General features: G+C 44.9%; 1 protein-coding gene across 3 annotated transcripts in view; it reads right to left on the reverse strand.

Moving 5' to 3' along the window:
• Positions 1-338: 338 nt before the first annotated feature.
• LOC144142611 (excitatory amino acid transporter-like) overlaps positions 339-24,618 on the reverse strand; it is a 127,760-nt gene continuing 103,480 nt past the window's right edge. For all 3 annotated transcript variants that reach the window (XM_077674245.1, XM_077674246.1, XM_077674244.1), the window contains exons 3-10: positions 23,812-24,010; positions 22,960-23,167; positions 21,675-21,850; positions 14,828-14,954; positions 13,941-14,174; positions 12,295-12,489; positions 10,620-10,754; positions 339-5,537 (exon numbers count right to left, since the gene is read on the reverse strand). In XM_077674245.1, coding sequence (XP_077530371.1) covers positions 5,267-5,537; positions 10,620-10,754; positions 12,295-12,489; positions 13,941-14,174; positions 14,828-14,954; positions 21,675-21,850; positions 22,960-23,167; positions 23,812-24,010 — 1,545 coding nt within the window. In that variant the 3' untranslated portion in view covers positions 339-5,266. The remainder of the gene's footprint in view (positions 5,538-10,619; positions 10,755-12,294; positions 12,490-13,940; positions 14,175-14,827; positions 14,955-21,674; positions 21,851-22,959; positions 23,168-23,811; positions 24,011-24,618) is intronic.

Here is a 24,618-nt window from a genome sequence, read left to right on the forward strand (position 1 = left end):
AAAAGCACTGTTCTCTATTTAAGTTTGCCTGAGACGATTAAATGGCAACATTCGACAGTTTCGCGCACAAAGTACGTGTGGGAATGTTGCGCGCCTACGGAGATTCAGGATGACATGCTTTGATTATTTCTTGCAGTTCTTTTAAGATGTGGGCTATTCCAAGTCATGTTAGTGTTGCTTTTTTTGTATGCATGCTTCCTAACTAAACGAACAGTTTTCCGCAGCATCTTGCAATGAGAGCAGGAAAAAATCAGAGAGAACAACTTTGTTTTAGGTTGCTTGAAAAATGTTAGTAACGAAGTAACCAAGACAAAATAAGAAACAAAACAAACGTCCTGTTTTAATTCACTCAATGATTTAATTTGAACTTTGTGTACATAATCGGGTTGCTAAAAACCTATGCAACAAAAGTAACATCAACACAAGAAACAAAAAATAAACGAAACAAAGCAGATGATTCTTCCAGTATAGCATGACGCACTGATGACTACATGTTGGCGGCAGTATTGCTAACATTTTAATGCTGAAGATGTTAGATTATTATAATCACCCCTTCCTCCTCACGGGGATATCATTTCAACATGAAATGTGGAGCAGAAGTTTTTTCATAGCGGCAATTTTGATGACCAAAAAGCAACACGTACTCAGAGGTAACCTCGAAGCGCCTATACAATTGATTTAGCAGACAGATGTTATAGCGCTACTTCTATTGTCTGAATAAAAACATAGTGAGAACATGCGGTCTGTCTACGAATCGTCTGACCTGCAATAGTGGTAATTGTGCGAAAGAGTGCTTTTCAATCATATCAACAGAATGCTCAGCCCTTACTCGGGCTGCTGCTTCCTTCTTAAGGGCGAGGTTTTTTCAATAAGGTGGATAAAATGCTGCTGTTCAGTTACAGTAAGGTCATAAATCGAAGCATCACGGGGCTAGTAAAAGAAAGAAACTGCGCGTTGCATACACAACACAACTGTTGTTCTATACCGAATGACATTAAGCGAAATAACGGTACACTGACAGTGAAGTATCAGTTCCAAAGACACATTGACAATACAGCTCATTTTACATAGCAACAGTGTCATGTGAGTCAAAGGTGGTTGGATTCTCGATTGGTGCAGCAACTAGTTCGACTATAAGCGTAAAGTTTACAGCAGTAATGTAAACTTGTACAAAAGCAAACATGCAGTGTGTAAAGGGCAAAAAAAAACGCAATGATCGTAAACGCGCTTACGAGAGCACCACATCCATTCAAGCATTCAAGTACGATCATGTAAGCAGTGTTGCTTACAAATACACATTCATGGACACCGATCGCACGACTTTAGTTTTACAAAAACACAAACACTGTTAAAAAACTGAACACAAAATTCTAAAGGCTGCACGCGAAATGATTGGTGACATGACGAACCTTAGATGGCAAGGGAATGAACTTGATGACACAGCGTAGCTACACGTTTCCTAAAATAGCAAAGGGCAGTAATTAACTCATCTGTGATAGCATAGAATATCAGTTTTCAAAAATTAATTGTTGCTAAGCATTTGTTGGAAATTGAGAACAGGAGAAAGAGAAGAAATCAGGTTGGCCAGTTAGAACATGGGCTAACCTGAACATGGTGGGCATGATATCATGATGTTCAAAATGAAGGAAGGTGAAGCTTATGCACGTTAAACCTTTATTTTATTTACCTTGCCATGTATAGCTCCAACGAATTCGCAGGAGCGCGACTGAGGTGTAGTGCAAAGACTTTTGCAGAAGGTGTGGCTTCACGATAGTTCACGCTCCGAGACATTTGCTTGGTTGTAGGGAAAGAACTAATTCCCAGTGTTTAGCAACATGCTAAACATTGGTAAAACATTCTGGCTGTTTCAAAGTGAGTGTGTCTTGAAAACTGCGAAAATCGCTACAATAAAAAAGAAGATCGAGCACTACGCTCCTATGCCCTTTTATACATTCGCAATGAAATTGTGGCAAAATAAGGGCATGGGGTAACTTTAAAACTTTAGATTCTTGAAAACTCGGAAACACCTTACCAAACATTTCCATAAAAGAATTGAAACACTGCCCCTCACAACAACAGACTAGTGATTGCCAAATATACAATGCATTGTTCAACAATTAGTCTGAAGTGTACATAGAGTCCTGAGGCTTTAATTTTCTGCAAAAATGTTGTGGCGACATGTATAATATTCTTGCACCTACAAATTATTATTTTCGACTTTTCTTCTTGGTTACATTATTGATAACGTTGTTTCAGTCATAGTGTTTTCAACATAGCACGGGTAAAAGTGCTAGGTCAATGCTTAAATTTACCGCAAAAATGTTCAACTAAACGATGAATTTGAGGTAGCAATAATTGAATTGCAGCACCCAGATGTGACACAGAGTAACCTGCAAGCCAAAGATGACAACAAATACTCCTCTTTCAAAAAAAAAAATCTAACATAAGCCACAAACGTTTATTACACCAGCTGCAAAAGACTCATGTCCAGAGATGACTTGGTTACTCTGTCAGTGCTCTTCGGGGTGTCACGTAAGATGACCTTGAAAACGAGCGGAAACTTGTCCGAAAACGAAACACCTAAAAGTGAATAGCTAAACAAACAATCGTCCTTGTGCGGAAGCATCCGTTTGCTTAGAAAAGGATCGCGCTGAAGGTCGTTTGATAAAAACAAGCTCGCCCATACATGAAGCCTGCGTCGAGCCCTCACGCACGCCTGGAACCCGTCCAGGAATTTGCTAGGACGGGATGTTCGGCCATTGGGTACAACGTTACACGACGACTGTGGTATGAACGAGAAAATAAAATAAAGCCGGTGCCTCGAATAAAAAAATGAGAAGTTGCTCCTCTAGGTGGGGTGTCGTAGAATTTGGCAGGCCTTTGTGCAATTTACGGCGCAATGTTATTTAATAGTTCGCTTGGACGCAACAAATTTGAAACTATTACGTGGGATTAATGAAGGCCACACAACCGTCCACGACAAATGGCTTCCTTAAATCTATATTTTTACAGCGCATCGCAGATGTTGTTTAAAATGTAGATGACAGTTGCCTTCCGCAAGACTACGATCTCGCTTACATATGTTGAAATACAAAAAAGGATGGAAGTCTATGTGCGGGTGCAGGCAGAGAGGCACAGATGCAGAAACTGCAATCGCCTCGTTCCGTGTATTCGTATGCAGTTCGTTTCTTTTCTCACCATTCTGTACACAGCACTTTCTGCGCTAATTATTCCTGGAGATCCTAATTATCCACGTATCTCCAGTGATATGATCTCTTGAGCAGTTACAGAATTTCAGATCTGTAGTGTCCTCACCTCGGAAAGTTTTTTCTTAGTAAGAAACTAGTTTCATTCTAATTAAACTGAGGAAGCCTAACTGGTGTTTGCAGGAGCATTTGTGGTACTGTCTCCTACCCTGACCGTCGCGTTTACGTGGATAATGGTGTAGCTTAGAACAAAGTATAAGCTGACATGATTCATATCACGAATTTTGTGGGAAATGTGCTGTTAAGTGTTTCAAAACTGGCCCAACTGCTGACTATACCACACATTGAAGACGCACTTAAGAGTGAAAACGGGCGGGTTGACGGTCGATATCTTTGGCGTTAACACTAAAATGCAAAGTTGGAACTAATTTGCGTGACGTCTTTTAGAATTTTGTGCACAATTCAGAGAGTCCACGGTAATGCTGAAAATGTCTTGACTTGCATGTAGAGAGGAGCACGTTCGAGGTCAACTGGTCAGGTCAACTACAGTCAACTGGTATAACAAGTGCGCCTGCCTTTGGAGGCAGTGGGAGAAAAAGTTGACGCCCGAGAGGCAGCTTTTAGGCTGTACAGGGAAACAAGTGTGCTGCACATTGCGAGGATCCACGCGCTTTGACCCAGCATGAAAGCGGCAGCTTGATGCACAAGTTGCAGGATGGTGGCAAAGATCTGGAGACCTAGCACGTAGCGGCTACACAGAGCTTGCACAAGAGCCACTGTGGGTCACCAGAATGGATGGAGCAACAAACACGAGCCAAATGCGTCATGACGACACCTCGCATTACATTGTTTAAGATGCGTTAAATACACTACGGCATGCGCGGAAGCTGTACTGCCCAAAGCGTTCCCAATAGGAATTCAGATTTTTTTTGCTCCGTAATACTGCGATAGACAGTACGAAATAAGTGAAGGAGATAATAAAATAATGTCTGAGTTTTTAAGCTATGCATCTGTACAAGTTCGCTATAATGTGTTACGGACAAGGCCAGCATCGACTGTTGCAGATCAGCAAAAACGCTGAAAAGTTCCTTCGGTATTTTCGAAATTTCTATAAGCAGAAGAAGAGCCGTTGGGCGGCCACGGAAGGATGCCGATATGACAGTTTGGTATATATTTCGAATGACTATACTTTGGCCGTGTGGCGGTGGCGTACGTTTAACTTTACGCTAACATTGTCGTTAGTCATTCCTTATACAACCTTTATTTGGCAAATGTAAGAGTAAGAAACAGCTAAGTGACTTCTGAGCACATATCGTGTTTGAAATTCTAATCACTTTCAAGTGTGAGATATGTACCTTTCGATACGCGGGTGCAACTTCGAAGATTTAGACTTTACAATTCTGTGCAGAACAAAATGCGGAAAGATGGTATCCAGTTAAATATTCTGGGCAACGTGTTATCAACGTGTATCCACAGTGTTCGAAAAACAATGAATATGGACTTTAGATGTGATTATGTCGAGTAACCGGTAAAGCAAGCACTTTTCTGGCCAACATGTTTTTTCTCTTTCCCTAGCTACTCAGAGAAATCAAAGGATAACTCTTCTGAGGCATAACCTCTTTCAGGCCATGTTGTAGGCTTGGGCATCTTCAAAGGGCCATCATGACATTTGCCAGCGTCCTGCATACAGGACAGCTGGTAGGTACAGAACACGTACAGAACGCTGAAAGATGGACAACTTAAGTTCTGCTAACCCTCAGGGTGTGCCTTCTTGCTGACTCAAAAAGTGTGAACCATCGCCAAGCAATAGGACCTAGGCAGGAAGGAAGTCGTGCCACTGCTGTGTGTCTACCTTTCTGCCTGCCCTGCACTTTCACGCTGTCTTCAACTTTTCGAATCACGTACCAATCAGCCGTACTGGTCGCCGAATACACGGCCGAGGTCACTGTCTACACGGACGTGCTTGGCTCAAGGCGGATGGTTTACATGGCGTGGAAAGTGGCGACGGGTGGGACGAGCGCAGAGCTAGCTACGATCTGCGCCCACGTAGTGACGGCTCCTTATATCTGCGTTTCGCTGTTTCCCTCGGTGCCGAGGAAGTTCTGGCCCCCTCCGGGATTGGCCCCGTAGCTGGGCGGCACCGAGGCTCCCGGGACGGCGACGCCGCTCGGTCGCCGCACGTACGAGCTCTTGCGCCCAGCCTCGCCCATCTCGAGCTCGAGCCGGGCGTGTTCGGCGTCTATCTTGTCCAGTTCCCCCTTGGAGAGGTGGTACACGATGCCCGCTCCGAAGGCGTCGCCCAGGACATTGATGGACGTGCGAATACGGTCCCTGTGTGGAACACAAGCAGAAGAGAAAGGTGAAGTGCTTGAACACACGCAGAAAAGAGAGGTGAAGTGCTTTTTAAAGCGACGCTTTCTGTTCATCACTGATGGAGTTCAATTTCGCGCCAAAACGCACTGCAGGAAAGCCAACTTTATGGAATTGGTTTTTCAAAACGATGATGATGATGATAAGCGAAGGCATATCAAGCTACTCAGGAAGAAAAAGACACTTCCTGTGGTCGGACTTGAACCTGGTTCCCTCGCGTTATGAAGTCGACGTTTTAACCGGTTGCGCCATTCCGACAAAGTCGGGGCAGCTTGGACTTGGGACTTTGACTCTGACTAACGTTGCATGAGCGAGAGCATCGCGTTTTAACGATCTTTCACCTAATGAAGGGGTTTTGACTTCTTATATCTTACAGGTATACATTTTTTGAATACAACGATTAAAATGTCGCTTGTTGTGATTTGTGCACTGGAACAAAAGAAAAGAAAAGCCAACACCGCTTCACGTCGACTACGTCAAACTCGTACTTTGCTGCGTGGCTTTATAGCTCTGCAACAAATTTGTTGATGGTGCGCCGGGCGGAATCTCTTGTGCTCGTCGTAGACATGATTCACTAGCACGGAATCATGCGCACACCATCATTGAATGAGAAACACGGCACACATCTGTCTGCGTCCCCACTCCACACCTCCACAGCTGTCACCTTCCACCTTCCACAGCTTCCACTCCAGCTCCACAGCTTCCACCCACTACTTCTGGGAAACGCGGTTGTTGTTTTCAAAGGATCCAAAAGGCTTCAAGAACACTATGTAATTACGTCGCGTAAAATTATTTCGCACCATTTTTGGGAACAGCACCCCTTCAATCCTATTCTAAAACCACGTGCTGTCCACAGAAACCACAAAAAGGGCAGGTGGCACGAAAAAAAAACTTGTTCTTATAAATCTCTTTAATACCAGCATGAGAAACCCAGCTGTTATAAATCAGTTCGTAGCTCCCACTAACGCTCCACTGTAGCTTCGGCACATGTGAAAAGGAAATCTCAAGCCGGAACGTACTCCTTGGAGCGTACGGGATACACCTGCGACCGCTTGTTGTGCACCACATACACTCGCCGACTCACTCTGATAATGGTTCGAGTTTACTCTCAAGTCTACGAAGACTACGGTGAACAAACCCACAGTGAAAGAGGTATCCACGTGGCATTACTCGAAGGTCTAAATAGGTTGAGTCCCTGCCCCACTGTACGTTCATTGCGTAGAGCTTTAAACCATAACAAGACTGACTCACACCAACGCAAATTCACGAAAGCAAAGAACCAATTGCGGAAGCCGAGCGCTAGTTTACTGGGGAAGCCGGTAACCTCGGTGCTCCGGGAAGCAAGTGGGGCCAAAAGAGATATTCACGCTCGCTGGGACCTGCTTGCCGAGATTCACCCCATAGCGCCTTTCTAAAAACAAACTTTGGAACGCGACCAGACTTCGCTGTTCGGTTCTTCGCTGTCACGAAGGTCTCAGACGCTCCCGGCAGCGGAACTAACGGCTCAGAAATCACGAAGAACAGGTTTAAAAAGTAGAATGACACAAAGAGAAAAGACATAAGGAGGGGGAGTGCTGCCAAATTCTTAGGAGACGCTCCACATCCTCGCACTTCTTGCGCCAAGCTTGGATGCGCGGATAGGTACTGTACCGTACGTGTCCACGCTGCTTTGTTTAATTCGCTTTCGTGGCCTTCCAGGATTGCGAATAGTGTCATCCAAAAATAAAGTACCCCGATTTCTTTTGTCTACGCTGCGTTCCCAAAGGAGGCGTCTAAGTCGGCCACCGCTGTGGCAATCTGAACACGGCAGTGCGCGGTGGTTGCGAAGACGCTGGCAGGCGTTTCTCAGCCTTGAGTCGGAATGAACGGTTAGACAACGGCGGACGGGAAGGACGTTTAGTTCTGTGATGAAACTGTAGAACAAAAGACTCCCTTGGGAGTCTCGGTGGGAGGCCTGAGTTGCGAGACGTGGTTTGGAATCAGTCATTTCGTGGACCTGGACAGCCTACCCAGGATAGGGTGTCACTCTTGTGCAATACAACAATGTTTCGTTAAAAAGGGTCGGCTGAAAGTGTTCAGTCATTCTGTCAGTAGGTTGCACGTGTGGATTCTTGAGGCAGACTTTTTTAAACGCTGTGCTGGCTTATATAGACGGCGCTCTTACATTGGTGTAAAATTTCTGAGGTCTTGTCATCTGTGTTTCAACATCGGCTCAGAAACCTAACTTCGCTTCGAAAAATTACCCACGAAACCATTTGTTCTCAACGAGTTGTGAAAGAATGTGTGAAAGGATCCTTATCAGGGCTAACGCACAAACATTGGAAAATAAATTTGTTGTCTTACAAGCAGCTTGACCTCAGTAACCTTTCCAGACAAATTTTGGAACATTGCATTTGAGAGTTGTTTATGGAACAAAAAGCTGCTTCAGCAATCACCTAGTAAGCCTGGCACCGCTAACAAGAAGTTACATTACTCAGCACTTGACACTGATGCTGGCTCTACGCCGAAACAGAGTGCATGTGTTGAAAGTCGTTGCGGCATTGCCAACAATGCAGACGTCATTGTGTATACCCAATCACGCTTGCAACTGGCATGCCTTTGGCTCCAATGAAGCTAAAGCGTATCAATCTTCACTGCAGACGCATAGTCGCCAAAGTGTGCTTCTTTTTCGGCGACGGGTCTTTCTCGCCCAGCATCGTTATATATACTCCTCTGCTCTGCAGAGTTCAACGTAATGTATATATAGCACCGGGTGCAGGCATAACACGGTTTTTTTCTGGCTGAAACCTTTTTCAACTATTTGTTGTGTGCATTACATGTAAACATAAAATCTTCATACTGCAAAGTAAGCGGTGGAGGCCTTACTTGCTGGAACGTTGCATCTGCGCAGCCAAACGCGCTTAGGGTAGTCTTTTTATTGCACCATTCAGTTCACTAAGAATAAATAAATATTACGGGATAATGAGAGAGACATGGATTATTGTGACCAGCCCGAACGCTCTGCGCCCAATTGAATTCAGCAGTAATCTGTCCATGAACACTGTTCATCAAACAATTACGCAGATGACCACAGCGTGGCACATAATAAAAGACATGGCTCCTTTTCATAGCAGAGCTAGAAGTGAGCCAATGCAAAACCCTTTGGCAAGTTTGGCTGCCCTGGCTACGTACGACTGACTCAAGTATCAGGCACAAGCTTCGGTATACACAGGCTGCTTAGTTATGCTATGTACCGTCTACGCTCAAACGCAGTTCCATCGCACGAAGTATCAACATCACACGATGCGAACAACAAGCCGAAAGAGCTTGTCCGAACCTCGTGCAGCATACCCGCGCTTGTAAAATACTGGATGCGCGAGAATGACTCCCCGATTATGGTAGACGCGCAGAATTTTACTTATTTAACCGCTTTACGCAATTGCCGACAAGCTGAACGAGACAGGCAAACAAGCTAGGTGCCCTCACCGCACGTTCACACGCAGTGATTTCCCCAACATGAGACCATGTGGACGGCATCAAGTTAAGCATGCACAGAGCACGCAGGAAATAAGACGCTACGCGCGCGCTGAAAGCACGTACGGTGTCTTCTGTTTCCGCGCTATGCTTTCTCATTAAATTTGCCGCATTCTCCCGCCTTGTAAGACGCACTCAAGAGGGAGATGCACCAATACGGATGCACGGAAGCTTGCGTTGAAAGTTTCTGCCAAACTAGCTGTGGCGTTGCACTCGCTCGGGCTTGCCGCTGAATGAGCTATCGTGTGTAATAGAAATACGGGCACAGGGAACCACACGTCTATTTTAAGGAATTTCGCGACTTGGTGCAAAACAAAGCTCCGCAAATGGCTTAGCAGAGTTTGGGTTTGGGCTAGTTGGTATCGGTGATACATGACTTCGTGTGGCGCAAAAAACAACAACAACAACAACAAAATAAAAACAATGGACAAGCACAGAAAGAGTTGACGGGCACGAGCGCTACACAAATGTGTCCACACATGGCGTCCGTGCAGTGTTAGGGCTATCAGATAACCGACTAGTAAAGATATAGTTGTATTTATAATTAACTTACTGTACCATTTAACGGGACCATGAGGGCAAAGTACAAAGTTGGCTAATTAAAAGCCGGCTTTTATCTCAGTTACAATGACGCCGTTTTAATGCAACCTTCACGCAGTTAATGTATATTTTATGATGATTGTAGGGTTTAACGCCCCGACGCAACGCAGGCGATGAGGCGCGCCGTAGTGGAGGGCGCCGGAATAATTTTGACCACCTGGGGATCTTTAACGTGTGCCGAAATCTCGTACACACGGGCGTTTTTGCTTTTCGCCTCCATCAGAAAAGCGGCCGCCGCGGCCGGGAATCGAACCCGTGACCTCGTGCTCAGCAACGCAACGCCTTAGCCACTGAGCCACCGCGGCGGGTTTAATGTATATTTTAAGGAAAACACACGAAGCAGAGGTGAATCAGCAGGAGCCTCCTCACGCAGCCCTTGCAGCGTGACTGGGACTTGTTTGTGCGATTGGGGGCCACCTACCGAACCCACCGCCAAGAAATATGACAGCAGCTGTAGGATTCCTCCTGACTAATTTGATCGTATTGGGGGCTAGCGCTCAGTTCACACACAGATAACTGTTTCGAGTATTTCCGCTGTGATTTCGCAGCTGACATTCGGTAGCGAGAAATTCGAGAGGGTGGCTTTCAAACGATAGTTATTTTTAATTAAACCAGGTTGTATTTTTGTATCACCAGGTTGTATCATTGCTCCCTGAAAATAATTTTCGTACCTTAAGTCCTCGGGTTCTATATTCGTCGTTTTACTGTGCACCATATTAGTAGAGTATGCACTTCGTTGTAGCGGGCGTCATCTCGTACAGAGAATTTTTTTAATGTACAGTTCACTGATAGACTATGTCATTGCTCAACTTTGAACGTTGCCACAACCTGTCTAAATCCTGCAAACCTAGCAGGACTCAGGTGTAATTGCAACAGTTCACACCTGGGCGTTAAAGAATTTGGCACACTGAAGTTGTGAACGCAACTTACAGCATCCAGTCGACGGCGACGATCATGGAGATATCCTCTGTGGGCAGCCCCACAGACGTGAGCACCAGCAGCATGGTGACGAGACCTGCGCTGGGCACACTGGCTGCTCCTATGCTGGCTGCCGTTGCAGTCAAGCTGTGCGAGGAAGAGTAGGAACAAAGGCGAGACGAAAGTCACAATCATCGTAACACGAGATTCTCAAGCGTTGCACATCTTAATGTATTTGGAATACTATGCAATTCTACTGCGAAATACATCGCAGAGAAACCTCTTCTCAAGTCATTTCTGGATCTGAATTACTGTGACGTTCTTTAGGAAACAAGAAGTGCACAATTGTTCAAATGCCGCCATTTTGTCTGCTTCATGAAATGAAGAAAAATAATACCAAACCACTTTACATGCGCCAATGTCAGAGGAGAACGTTACAAATGTGGGGTATTTGCGATGGAGAAAAGTCACGTCTTCTAGGTTCTTAACATTTTTGGCTTGGTGCACCCGCCGCATATACTTTTCATTATTTAATGGCTGGCGTTCTTCGTAGTACGGTTCGCTTACAAGCACACCGAATGTCTGGTATAAGCACTGTGAAAGGCTGTAGGATGTGAAGCCGAGTATACAATTAATGCCATGGACGTTAAGTTGTGCATCACGAATCTCCTGAAAGACGACAGCAGAAGTATTTTACACAAGGGCAGTAACCCAGGAGTCTAGTAATTCGGTTTGAACCCTCGCGCAGTAGTAGTTCTCCTGGTGGTATTTCTATGCGACTTTGCCCGTGTAAAACCTCTTCCCATTTTTTTTTGTAAAGTAATAAAGCTGATTTAAAGTGGCTTGCTGTACATAACCGGGCCGCTGAAGCAGTTATCCAACAGTTCCCTTTTGGGAGTTTCGGGGAATTTTTATAGAATCACTAACAGTAGAATTTGAAGTAACATCTCTCTTCTGCTTGGGGAGACTTCAACTACTCTACTTGTTACTTTCTATGCGGCAAAAAATTAAGAAAATTGTCGATTCTCGAGGAAGCCAGCCTGCCATTTTTCGTAACAATCCTGAATAAACCTGTGAAAAAGGCAAATAGCTTGCCTTCAGAGTTCACCGAATCTAATATGATCCAATGTTACTTGTTTCAGAACAGGTTAATGTTGAATAACAAAGAAAACGCAGTGAAAGAATGGGCCCAAAATTACAGTATCACCTATTGAAATAAACGCGAACAGATGAAAAAAGAACAGATGAAAAAACAAGTCTATCACAAATGGCAACTTACCCACTGGCCGACCCTATCTGTGACGAGTGTTCATTTGTTCGCCGGTTCGATTACAGAGGTGAAACTACATGAACACTCATTTTAGCAAAGTTCTGGAGGCAGGAAACTGAATTCGTCATTAACGATGCTTCGTTCAAGGGGGCTAATCTGTTCTCTACGCGTACAGTGCAGTGGGCGCCACAAGAAACCTTGAACAAAGCGAGATTAGACATACTAGATTAGATTGAGCAAATCGAATTTAGGCAAAATTGAATGGAGAGATTTTACAGGGAGGATTTACTGCAGTTGATTCTTATTTGGTATGCCGCAAGTTTGCTAGAACTTTCGCTTTGCATGGGTTTAGCTCATGCACGACCACTTTAGCCTGCGCAACAGTATGAGATCTGGCCCTGTTCGTGTGGGCGTTACCTGACGGCGATCACTTCGCCGATGGACAGGTTGATGCCGTTCATTTGGGCAATGAAGATTGCAGCGACGGCTTCGTAGAGCGCCGTGCCGTCCATGTTGACGGTTGCGCCAACGGGCAGCACGAACCGGGTGACCCTTTTGTCTATGTGGTTGTTTTCTTCCAGGCAGCGGAAGGTGACCGGCAGGGTGGCCGCACTGCGAGTCGATGAGATAAAAATGTAGAAGAAAGATTACTGGATGGTCGTGTCTTTCTGTATGCCTTATTACGCAAACTGCGAAGCCTGGTACAAGGCGGCGGCGACGGTACTTTCGTCACTGCGGCAGTTATTCACTTTACGGACTTCAGAACGCGTTAGTTGCGGCAAGTTTCTTACACATGTAACGATGCCGAAAAGGCTACCATAACTATATTCTTGGTTTATTTGGGTCTTCTCACTTTCATATACATTTATAACCTTGCTGGACTATACGAGATTATATTTATACGCATTTTGTTCGTTTCTTTCTGCATGGTTTGCGGTTAGCTTAATATTTAATTTTTACCCACACTTCCTCCTTGATATGTGCGGGACACCCAAACGGGCTAATCACTGTTTAGTCTACTTGTATTTGTTGTATTTTTCCTGTGTTTCTTTCCCTAGTAATAACTTATTGTTGCTCGAGTAGTTAGAAAACCTTGAAAGCGTTGTAACACTACCACACGAAGACGGAGAGTCATACAAAGCCCCCGCCGCTAACTTTGCACTGTTTCTGACTAGAAATACCAAAACACCTGCAGCGCCAGCTAAAACCACCCTTAACTATCATCACCGCTTCCAAAGATCTCCCTTGGGAAACTAAATGCTCAGAAGAAACTAGGCTGAAGAATTTCTCCACCAATACCTGTGGCTACGTCTCTGTTGCAACACGGCTTCCGCACATTGTTGCATACATATAAAATTGTTTTCCAAAAGAACTGCATTAGCTGAGATAATTGCGCTCTATACTAGCTTTCACGGTCATCTTTCCACAATAGGTGATGCCGCATTCATTGAAACTCTTTCTTCTCTTCTCTATACATATAAATTCTCCTGGTTGAGATTTTTTGCCTCCACATATTACCAGAGTTGCCACGTTTTCCGCACACTAGCATCATACGCATTTCGATTCCACATGTCCGGCTATTAAGAGCCGTGGCTAGCTTTGTACTCAGGTACAAGTTAGGAACGGCGTAGCTGATGTAGTGTATCACTCCGCCGAAGCGACGGACCCGGATGTTAACACGCGCGCGCGCTTTGAAAGGAGATGGCGCTGAATGCGTTTCGTCGTCTGCTTTTTTCCCCGCAGTTAGTCTGTCGTCGCTGCAGTAATTTTTAAGCAGATGAAGTCCGAAAGATTACGGAAACGGCTCGTGTGACCTTCAAAATACTCGCAGTAACGCACTCATTGCGCCGCGCGGAAGAACAGCCGGCTGCGGGGATGAGGCGCAGTGGCAACTTCCGTGGTCGTTCTTAAGTTGTACCAGAACGTAGCATAATATTCAGCGCGCACTACACAGCTTTCGAATCTCGCGCGGGATGTAAGCTAACCAATGAAGGTATTTTAGCACCCGAGAGATGTTGAGAATATGTCGAAAGCAAGCGTAGATATTCATCTATTTGACCTACCTAGACGCTGTGCCGAGCGCTGTGATCCAGGCCTGGAGCATGCCCTTGAAGAATGTGACGGGGTTCTTGCGTGTGATGAGGAAGTAGATGAGTGGCAGCGTGATGCAGGCGTGGATGAGCAGCCCCGTAATCACGGTCAGCATGTAGAGACCCAGCTGCTGCGCCGTCAACGCCAAGTCCTTGATGGACATGATCTTGCCGATGATCAACGACATGATGCCGAACGGGGAGTACCTGGACAGAAAAAGACCACACTCTTCTGAAACAAGGACCCTCAAAAATGAAACTTTCGTTGAGGGTTGAAATCTAGACCACGGTGTATTTTGGAAGCTGGATTTACTTTACCGTGGTATTATTTGGAATCTAGAATTCCGTACCGTCAACAGTCCTTCAAAATATCTCGTTCTTGTGGAAATAGAAATTAGGTTATGAGGAGAACAGATTTTGGCACTGTCTCAGTCGATATTGGCAATAACAGAACGCATGTTAATTTGAAAGAACAAAGAATTTGCGCCTTCTTGTTTATACTTGTAAAAACCCCGGTTCGACGAGCAACAACTCGACGCAAAAATTCGCAAAAGGCATGTTATGTGTGGTGCGCTCCGTGTGAACGCAGCCAAAAACTACGCTCACGTCATGTCTATAACCGTATGGCGGAGTAGAGGCAGAGGGAAGCTAAGACCTGTACTAGAAGACCAAACATTCCAAGATGTTTAAGACCTAAAATTCGGCATAGGGAGTTTAGAATACCCACAAAGAAGCCAGCAGTTAATAATTAGGGCTCTAATAGGAAGCACACGTCATGCGGTTGTTTCGAAAAATACATGTGGGGAAAAATATTCGAACGGAACATACTTAAGCAAGGAGAAAAGTGTATTTTGGCGTACCACATGACCAGGACGACAATTTTCATGATGATTTCGTTCAGGCTACCGAAGAACTGCACCATCAGTTCCGCATCGGGTCCCATTTGGCCGGCGATGATGCCGAAAGCGATGCAAAAGACAATCAACCCTGAGAAGAAAAGAGAAGCGAATTAGCGGAGTTTAAAATCTTTGTGGATCACTCAAGAGAAACTCGGAACAGCAAACTAAGCTCTCGATGTATACACAGAAAAAACAAACCTAGGTAAGATACGTCATTGCGTCTTCGCCTTAAAGTTCATGACTAGATAAATGCAAGCAATTTGTAAAATTGAAAATGCCAATATTTTCGGTATACCCATTGCCAATTTTCTGTGTCGGGTCTTGTAATAAACTTTTTCATTAGAAGCCGGACCTAAGAAATGTAAGACGGTCTGCGCATAGTGCGCAAAATCAAATTCAATACACAGGACTCACTGCTTAACTTACGCCACATTTTTTTAGGTGTAATATTGTTTTTGAATGACACTGCATACTTCCCACGTACAATAAGATTGTCCTGGTCCCTTCATAGTTCTTTGTATTGGGTTTAAGGTGCTTGATGCGTATAAGGTCTCGAGAAGGAGTACTCACGCTGCACTTAAGTCACTGGAAGCAGTGTCACAAAAAAAAAAAATTGCGGAGGACACCTAGGTCTACCGTGTGTGAGGGTGGAAAGCATGGGTGTGCTTGCGGTGTGGTGTTTTCGAGAACCACACACATTTGGGCCATATTGCTGAAGTAAGGTCAAGTTTCATTATTGTTTAGCCAACGCGTGCTTCAAAGTCCAGTTGGAGGTCGTTGCCAGCCTGACGTCAGACCGGTGCATACCCACGTCCCCGCCTCCCGCCACTCCGGCAGAATTTCGATGGCCCCATAGCCACGACGAATGTGTTGCCTTAGAGCCACGTGAAAAACTGAAGTCAGCCACAATTTCTCTTTTTGGTGATGCCGTTTTTTTCGGTCCATGAACCATTCACACTTAGCATAACTTATAGAGGTCGTACTGCATCTGAAGGAAGTATTCTAAATTTGACTAACACGTGCTGTAGCGACTTGTTTCTGAACTAACTACAAAATATCTCCAATGTCATTGTACTAGTACTTTTATTCTTCGTATTCCTGCGGCCTGTTGTTTCAAGGTTCGCTGACAGTGTTTTTTCGTGTTAGGGAAACCGTAAAACTCGTCATTTCTTGCCGGCGACGTTGGCTGTAATTCGTTTTCCTGAAGCAAATTCGTTTCGCGCAGTCCAGTTGATACTGGCTGTTCAAACGATTAGGAGCTCGTGTCACGTTATTGCAGAAAGGAGTATGCCGACGTGACAGTGATCATTTGCAGGTGCGCTTCGGTAACGTGCGCGAATCCAGCGTATGTAATCTTACGCCACTTCCACTGACTACAGTGCTCCCGCGCCTCAAAGAGGAGCCGTCTCAGATTTGCGCATTGTTACACAACTTATTCGAATTTTAATAATGCGTGTAATTAATGTTGGTTTTTTTAAAGCGACCCACAAGGCTCCATATTTTTGCAAGAAGATCGCTTTCTCTGAAAAGCACAAAACAAGTAGATACGTAGTATTTATTAATCCTCAGTGTTGACACACTGTATGATTACTCTACCCGCCTGTTTGTCGCTGCTCCAGTTGTTCACACGTTCATCTGTACACTTTCCTGTTGAACCCCTCGTTACGCAGGAGCATGAAATGACACACACAGGTGAAAATGCACTTACTCCTGAACGCTACCTTACAGGACTGCACGCGCGCCCACATTTACAAGCGCAGAGATATGTTTTCTCGCACTTTCACATACAAAACTCACTGACGCGTTGCAAAACGCGCACATAAAACTGCCTGCCAGGAGCCAAGTGAAGGTCGGTAAAAGTAACGCTTTACACCCGACGGCCCACCAATCTCTCAGCGGCCATGAAATGCCCAGAGGAAGGGAACTCGGCGAGTCGCTTTTTCCCAGGGGTGTCATCCGCGCCCCACTTTGTCCTCCTTATCCGCTTGCATCATTTGCACTAGCCGCGCGGGCTGAAAAAAAAAGAACGAAGTGGGAAAGCCGAAATGAACGAAATGGGGGTCGTACGGGAACTTGTCTTGTCAGTTTGATGGTCCGGTTTTTACGATATTCGGCTATACACCAAGGCCTCATTTGGCTGTCTTGCAAGTTCAACCTCGTTTTATGGCGAGTGAGAGCGAACAAAAACGAAAACAAAAAGTGAACAAAAAGGTGGCCGATGTTGGCTGCACACCGATACACTGGCCTACCAACGCTCTTTCTTGTGAGAATAATAAAGAATCGAGACATTTTTCTTCATTACCAAGTTGCCAGGAGGACATACTTCACCCAAAGTGTCGATATTTGAATAGTCGGTGTGAAAACAGCACACTTGAACAGAACAGAACAGAACATTGAACAGAACAGCGAAGGTTCAATGATTATCACTCTTGTTTAAAACAACTGTACTTGGGCTGGGCATGTAATGTGGGGAACTGACAACCTGTGGAACATTAGGATAATGGTGTGGCTACCGAGATACAGGGCAAAAAAAAGATGATGAAAAACACCATGTCGATGGGGGATGAAGTCAGAGAATTCAGAGGCAAGGAATGGACCAGGGCATTGTAATACAGAAACGGCTGGAACAACATTAGAGAAGCCTTACTCCTGCACTGGACACAAACGGGCTACCGATAAGGCTGATGGCGATGATGATGATTGAGGTGTTTTAGGTGAAAGTCGTTTGTACAGCTCATGTCTCATTTCCCCTTTCAAAATTCAATACTTCGAATTGTCCCCTGCTTTCCGCTTGTGTGAACGTTCCTCCTAATACCGTGTAGCTGCATCTGGCCACCATGTTAAATATCTCCAAGCACTTAGCGCGCTATCTGTTAATGTACATTCTCGCAATTATTCGGGATGTTCATTCGTCACCGATTGTCGCTGAAAAGAGCGGCGGAAGCGGTTCAAATCTGTTGGTGCACTGGCTGTCTTCGTTCTCCATCCTGACGGAGCGAATGACATCGTTTCAGGACTGCACCCTTCCCTAACACTGCCAATTAACCGTCCAAACGCTTTCCACCGCACGTAATCAGCTGGAGATTATAAGGAAATAAACGTTTCCCTGTCTAAAATGACAACAGGAATATCACAGAAACCTAACAAGAATTTCTGTCCGACGACAATAAATCTTTTTTGTGACAACAGAAGCCCTGTAGTTACAACAAAGCCATCTGTTGTTACGACACACATTTATGTCGTGAGGACAAAGTCAGTTTTCTCAACGGCAAGCATTTCTGCAGTCACAACAGAACTGCCTGTCACTACAACAGCCATCATGCTGTCGTGACATAGACGGCTGCCAGAATCGCGAAAGAAGAGTACGTCAAGACGACAGTACGACACGCAAAAATAATTTTTCTTGTCATTTACGACTGGGTTCAAACAAACGAACTGAAATTTGTTGGTTTAAATTTTGTGCGCTACTCAAACGGCTTCCGAATACCTACTGTGTTGAGGTTTATAAGCAGAGTATCCAGCGACCGGAGATTAGAAAACCAGAGAAAGCGCCATTTATTTCTCCCAAGAAAGCCGCTGAACGAATATTCTCTTTCAGCATCAGACGCTTCAAAGAGGCCAGCCGTAATTACCGTGGGAACGGGAGCGAGGGCGTCATTAACTGTTACAGCGTTCGTCATCCCACTAACAAGAGGAATGTCGAGGCCAGCGCATCACGGGGTGTCCCATCTAGGCGTCTGGCAAGCTTGGCCTCGAAGCAGCCGCCATTAAACGAGCGATCGCAGAAGCCACTTGACACGAACGTCTCACGCCAACCCCGGCCTTAACACGAAGCACACTACGCCGGAGCACGCAAAAAAGGAACAAGGACGATTCTGGGCAATGTGCTGCTCTCGAGTCGTGCATCTCCCGTTACGCTTCGAGGCGGTCGCACCCTCCCTCAGGCGTCTATTTGAGGCGCTGCTCTTGTTGCCAGACGTGGAGTATTGAAAACCGATTATCTTATGCCTGTTCTACACGGTAACTTTCAATTGACACTTGGGGTCTACCCCACAACCACTCCCTATGTATTTACAATGGGGCCCTCGATAGACAATCAGTTCAACGGCCTTCCGAAGGCCTTTGAAACGACCGTGTAGCACCGGCTTTAGACAGACGCGAACCACAAGTGCAAAGAAAATGACCACGTGTGTTTTGACGGAGGTTTGTGTACTATAGCCGCAATTTAAGGGAAACGGAGTAGCCTAGTCTGTCCACATTCCGTATTTAGTGTGAGCGGAGGATTGTGTGCGCATGTGAAATGTAGCTTCTAATTTCAGCGGGGTCTTTTCACTACTAGTTACTCAGACGCAATTGAGATTTATGTCAGTGATTTCCGCACAGACACTGTTGCAGGCGATATATTGATATGTGCGCAGTGTTATACTTGGTAGATTATTCTGCAAAGATCCAGAAAGATGAAAGACAATAAGGGAAGTTTATCGGTAAGTGTGAACACAAGGCGTAACATTAGAATTAACATATGGAGTAACTTTGCTAATGAATTACACAAACCTTGTAGATTGTTCAAGCTTTTTTTGCAGCGTTCGTTTTCAACAGATGTGCGCAGCGTTACTTAAAGTAGATTATTCTGCAAAGATCCAGAAAGATGAAAAACAAGAGGGGAAGTGTATCGTTAAAAGCGAACACAAGGCGTAACCTTCGAGTTAGCATATTGAGTACCTTTGGTTACGAATTGCACAAAAGTTGTAGATTGTTCAAGCTTTTTTTACAACGTTAGTTTCCAACACGCTCTTTTGCTCTAAATAATTTGCTGTAAAGCTCGTCGGCCTGTCCTCACATTCATTACTTGAAATAAAATGAAAGTAGGTTACCTGACCAAAGAACGACAGAGAGCGTTTTGTTACTGCGCTTATTTTTGCGGCGTTTGTAAAGTTGAGTGCAATGAAGCTCAAGTGACCCGAAAGAAGCAGTATTGGCAGTGAGTTGAGAGTGCAGACCCTTTTTAGTTTCATTTTTCCACAGCCACGATCTCTGAAAATTTGTAAGCCGTGTCGTTGGTACTTTTAGCGTTGGCAAGGTTGACTCTCAATGCAGTCAAGTTCAAATGACCCCCCAGAAAAGTAGCGTCGCTTTTGAGTCAAGAGTTCAGGCTTTTAAATATTTTGCCACAGCCGTGCTCACTGAAACAATTTGTAAGTCGGGCTGCAGGAAGAGCTGCCCGACTTACTATTTTTTGAGCGGCCTCCAAGCTTCGCACTTATTTTTACGCCAGCTACGTCGTCCCCGCCTTCGTGTTGGGAACAGACGTAAGCTTTGAGCCGCCGCTGGAAGACGAATGTCGTGGCATTTGTCTGGTTCGTCTCACGGCATCAACGGGTCGGCAAGCAGGAGTACCGAGCGGATATTTGAGACGCCAGTTGTGACTCGTTCCGCGCATTAAGATGTAATTAAGACCCGTGTGTGTTTGAGGCTCGCATGAAGCGCTTTCACGGCTTCCATTATGGTCACGTGACTGCTCTAAATTCCGGAAGTGGGACATGCCATTTCTAATGCTGTGATACCAGGCTGCGTACAGGGCAAATGATGATGCTAAAACATGCGGAGATGCGTAGCGTTAGAGCAAATTGATGGTTTAAATACATATTGGGAGGCGATGCATGGTGTTCGTACAGGGAGGGGCTGCCTGGCCCAGCTGAATAGATCAGGGTGTTGATCGTGCATGGTTGCAGAGGAAAGACGGTGATGGGCAGTTGTGGCCACAACGTAGTAAGGAAAAGGGTTAATCTTGGAAAGATTAGAATTCGCTATAGTAAAACCTGGTGCACCCGAAAACCACCAAGTAAGTTTCATTTTTTATTATACCATGAGGGTCTTCTCAAAAGTAATTTCGGTATTTTGCCATGAAAAGGCTGTTGGGGCATGCCGGGGCAGTGTTCCCACACGCAGCACTTAAGCGAAAACGATGGACTTTTAGGGACCCATTGGAACCTCCCAATAAACTTCGTATTTCTCAGCGAGCGACTTTTACATGAAATACTAACACTGAAAACGGCTTTCCTAGAACGCTATGAAATAATCACATAATTAATGATAAAATAATTTTTCTGCCCGATGAGTTGAACATTAACAGAACGTGCTGTTCGACTAGTTGGTACATACTGAATGCATTCAGTATGTATTCTAAGTCTCCCATGGGAGGCTTAGCGCAAAAAATACGCAAAAATGCGCCTGCCACGTTTGCCACCGTCCTCGCCTTTTTTGCGCTAGGCCTCCCATTGAGTTGAACATATAGGCGTCCATGTTTCCAATAGGAAAATTTATACTATGGTATTTGGCTCCAAAACCAAGCTTTCGCCGCGGGTATTAGCTGTGGGAGAATGCTTGAGGGAACTCTAAACAGTTTATTGGTAGTCGTTCGTGAATGCAGTCAGGCGTACTGATTGATGCGCACTTGAGTAGATAGTCGCAAGATACCTCAGTGGGAATGAGTAATACCGTTATTTCCTACTTGTTCCGTTTGCTGATTTATTGGTTTAATGGTTTCGTTAAAATGTGCTCATAGTTATTTTTGATGACAAGGAGCCTAGAAATTAGCATTCGTTGAATTCCTGTTGGTTGCATTACGGTTTTTGTTGGGTTCGTACGCAACAGGTTGCATGCCGGTTCACTTGAAGAAGACGTTATAAAACCTCATTTAAGATAACGGTCGTATAAAGCACTGCCTTATACAAGACTGCCTTAACCTCCTAAATGTGAAAGTTTTCAAATTGATTATCACTAACACCAAGAAAAGCACGCCACTTACCAAGTACGTTGGTTCCATCCTTGAACTGGAGAGTCCGCTTCAGTACGTAAGTGCTTGTGTTGGTAGCGTTGACGACTTCATCGGGGTGCAGAAAGCGTGGTTTCGGCTTTTCCTTAACGTAAGTCGTCTCAACTTGCTGGAAGCAGGCTTGCAAAAGGTTCTCTGGAAACATGTTCCTGCGCACAGCGACGATACAACAATTTTAGTGCCCATCCCGAATTATGAGATCATTCTCTTTATTCTCACAACCGTTCTGGTCTTTGTCTTAAAACGTATTTGCTTCAGCCTCAGAATACTGCACGAACGAAGAGAAATTTCTACCGTGATGCTCACACCTCTATCACTTATATCCGCCATGGCCAAAATGTACCTGTCTCTGCGTCCCCTGCTTCATTATCATGCGGTGTCAATTTTACTTTCTTCCATAAATAAGGACTCATGGTGCTGGAAGTTGCGCAATAACTGCAGTATACGCCCGATGCAACTCGGGTGTCGTGTTACAGTAGGCGTTTATAATGTGCTTATATGCAAGGTTCGTTACAGATACAGCTCGCTAATATATGGTCTGTCGTTTATTCTGTAGACTTCCACCAACATTATTGATCTTTGCTTCTTACCATGATTTGCTGCGAAACTTTTTCTTTTTGTTACCTGTTTGCAGTTCGTGGAAGAGAGTCGAAAGTGTAGTAGCATCAAGTTATGAATTTGAGATTACCTGGCGACCACATAAATATATGTATTGATCTGTACGGCGCTCATATTACTTAATCTGCTGAATGTTGTGAAAATTCGAAATCTAGTTTCATAAAGGGCATGTAACAAGCATGAGCACAGGCTCTTTTTGCTGATGTACTATTTAAGTACTCTGTAACACTGACAATTTCAAGAGTATTGAGCGGATCATCACCACATATTTAAGCATTCGTCTGTCCCATCAACTCCAATCTGGAACAAGCGATTCACATGAGCAAAAGGTATTATTCTAACTGCTCTTCAAAAAACTTCCTTGGGGCGAACGACTACTCAAGAGTTAGGCTACCTTGAACGGAGAAAAAAGCGAAGACAGAACCGGCGTATGACTTGTCTCCCATGTGGTTTAGTCCAGTTCCGCCTGCTTTACGCCGTCAAGGTTTAGGAAAACGATCTGAAAAACTCGCCCATTAAAAGCCTCATTTCAATCTGTTCAATTCTCGTCGAAAGTGTTTGTTGGACAAGCTTCAAACATGTCGCCAGGGGATACACGGGACCTCCTCCACTTAGCTGATGTAATGTTGGTGTGGAGTACCTGACAAGGTCGAGGAATGCGTCGAGTGTAGACACCTTCTTGTCCTCTGTGCCGGTGCCAACCTCCTCCTTGATGGAAGGGTCGCCCGGGTGGATGACGGACACCATGATGATGCCCACAATGGCGGCGAAGATGGTGGTCGCAAAGTAGTACACCAGCGCTCGCGAACCCATCTTCCCGCTCGACTTAGGGTCGAGCATAGACAGCCCTGTGGAATATAAGATGACATGCATTCTAGTAATTACCAATTTGGGGTTAATTGTGATAGCTTCCGAGAATAATGGCGTACAGTGCACAAGTGTTGCAGTAGAGAAGACTGTTGGAGATTGGGTTCTCTTTAATTAGGGTGAATCGGTAACAGGAGAAAATGACCGTTTTAATTTCCATGCTCCCGAACCGCAATTTCATATACATCCGCATCCCTTCAAACTCAACAAAAATATTAATATAATATTAGGCGATTCGTACTCAGACCTTGCATTTCACAGACTGCTGAGAAGTAAAAAAGGAGACAGAAAGAGATGTGAAGATGAAGTGGTGCGAATAGTTAGGTTTCAGTCATCAATGCACATCACAATCATCTTTACCAGTTAGGTATCATAGTACCTAAAATAAGCACAAGGTGTTGCCTTTAATATTATGTCGCGCATAAAAAGCCCCGCCTTTCTGTACAACCAAGTAGGTACCCTGACCGCTGTTGATAAAGATGGCCGTTCATTATGAGGTCTCTGTCATTCCAGTACCCTGCAACATGCACCACGCTTCGAGTCGACTTAATCCAACGATTAGTGATTGCAGGGATGAAATTGCCTTGTCGTCCTAATTAAGCAGGGCACCATGTATGGTGCTCACCTGATATCATGGACGATACGATGAGCGGCAAGATGAGCATTTTGAGCATGCCCATGAGGATTTCTCCGGGGAAGGAGATGAGCATGATGACGTCCTCGCCATATGTGAAGAACCGGGCCAGGAAGCCCAAAAGGAGACCCAGCAGGACGCCAACAATGGTGAGCACCAGCAGAAGGTTGTCCTTCATCCATTTCCCTATCTGGAAGAAGAAGAAGAAAGCGCCTCCATTAGCGAGGATACTTGGCTGAAGACGGACCGCATGCTACGGCAGAGCCTGGAGCCACTTCCTCGGGCAATTAGGCAGTATTTGATAAGTTTAACAAGGAAGGAAATCAGTTTCTAAAAATTATTGAAAGTGTTGCTTTTGTAAGCTAGTATATTCATTTGCGGTTAAAAATTTCTCAACCGACTTATTCCGCATTCACAGACGGCCTGCCGGGATGCCTCGGTGGATACCAATGGACTCCAAGACCTTTTAGCTCACAGAACCATGACCTCGTGTACACAATTCCACCACTTGGTCTACAGTCCTCTCACCCAAATAAAAGTTTCCTGTCTGTAATTTCGATGTATAGAGAACGCAACATCACGCTTGAAGGAGGCTTAATCTAAAACTCGTTTCCTGGGCAAAACCAGCCTTATTTATTGCCCGGATGTCTGCTCTATTACGGATTTAGAGGAAAACACTACTTTAAATAATTAAATTATCCCGGACATACACGAGGACGCTGGCGTACAGGTCTTCACTTCTCCCGATAAGTATTTTATATCTCCCTATATGACTACTACTCGCAGCAGTAGTAGTCA

Source organism: Haemaphysalis longicornis, unplaced genomic scaffold (assembly GCF_048455015.1).
Source record: "Haemaphysalis longicornis isolate Haplotype H1 unplaced genomic scaffold, Haemaphysalis longicornis Haplotype H1 scaffold_6, whole genome shotgun sequence".
In the NCBI taxonomy this organism is placed as follows: domain Eukaryota; kingdom Metazoa; phylum Arthropoda; class Arachnida; order Ixodida; family Ixodidae; genus Haemaphysalis; species Haemaphysalis longicornis.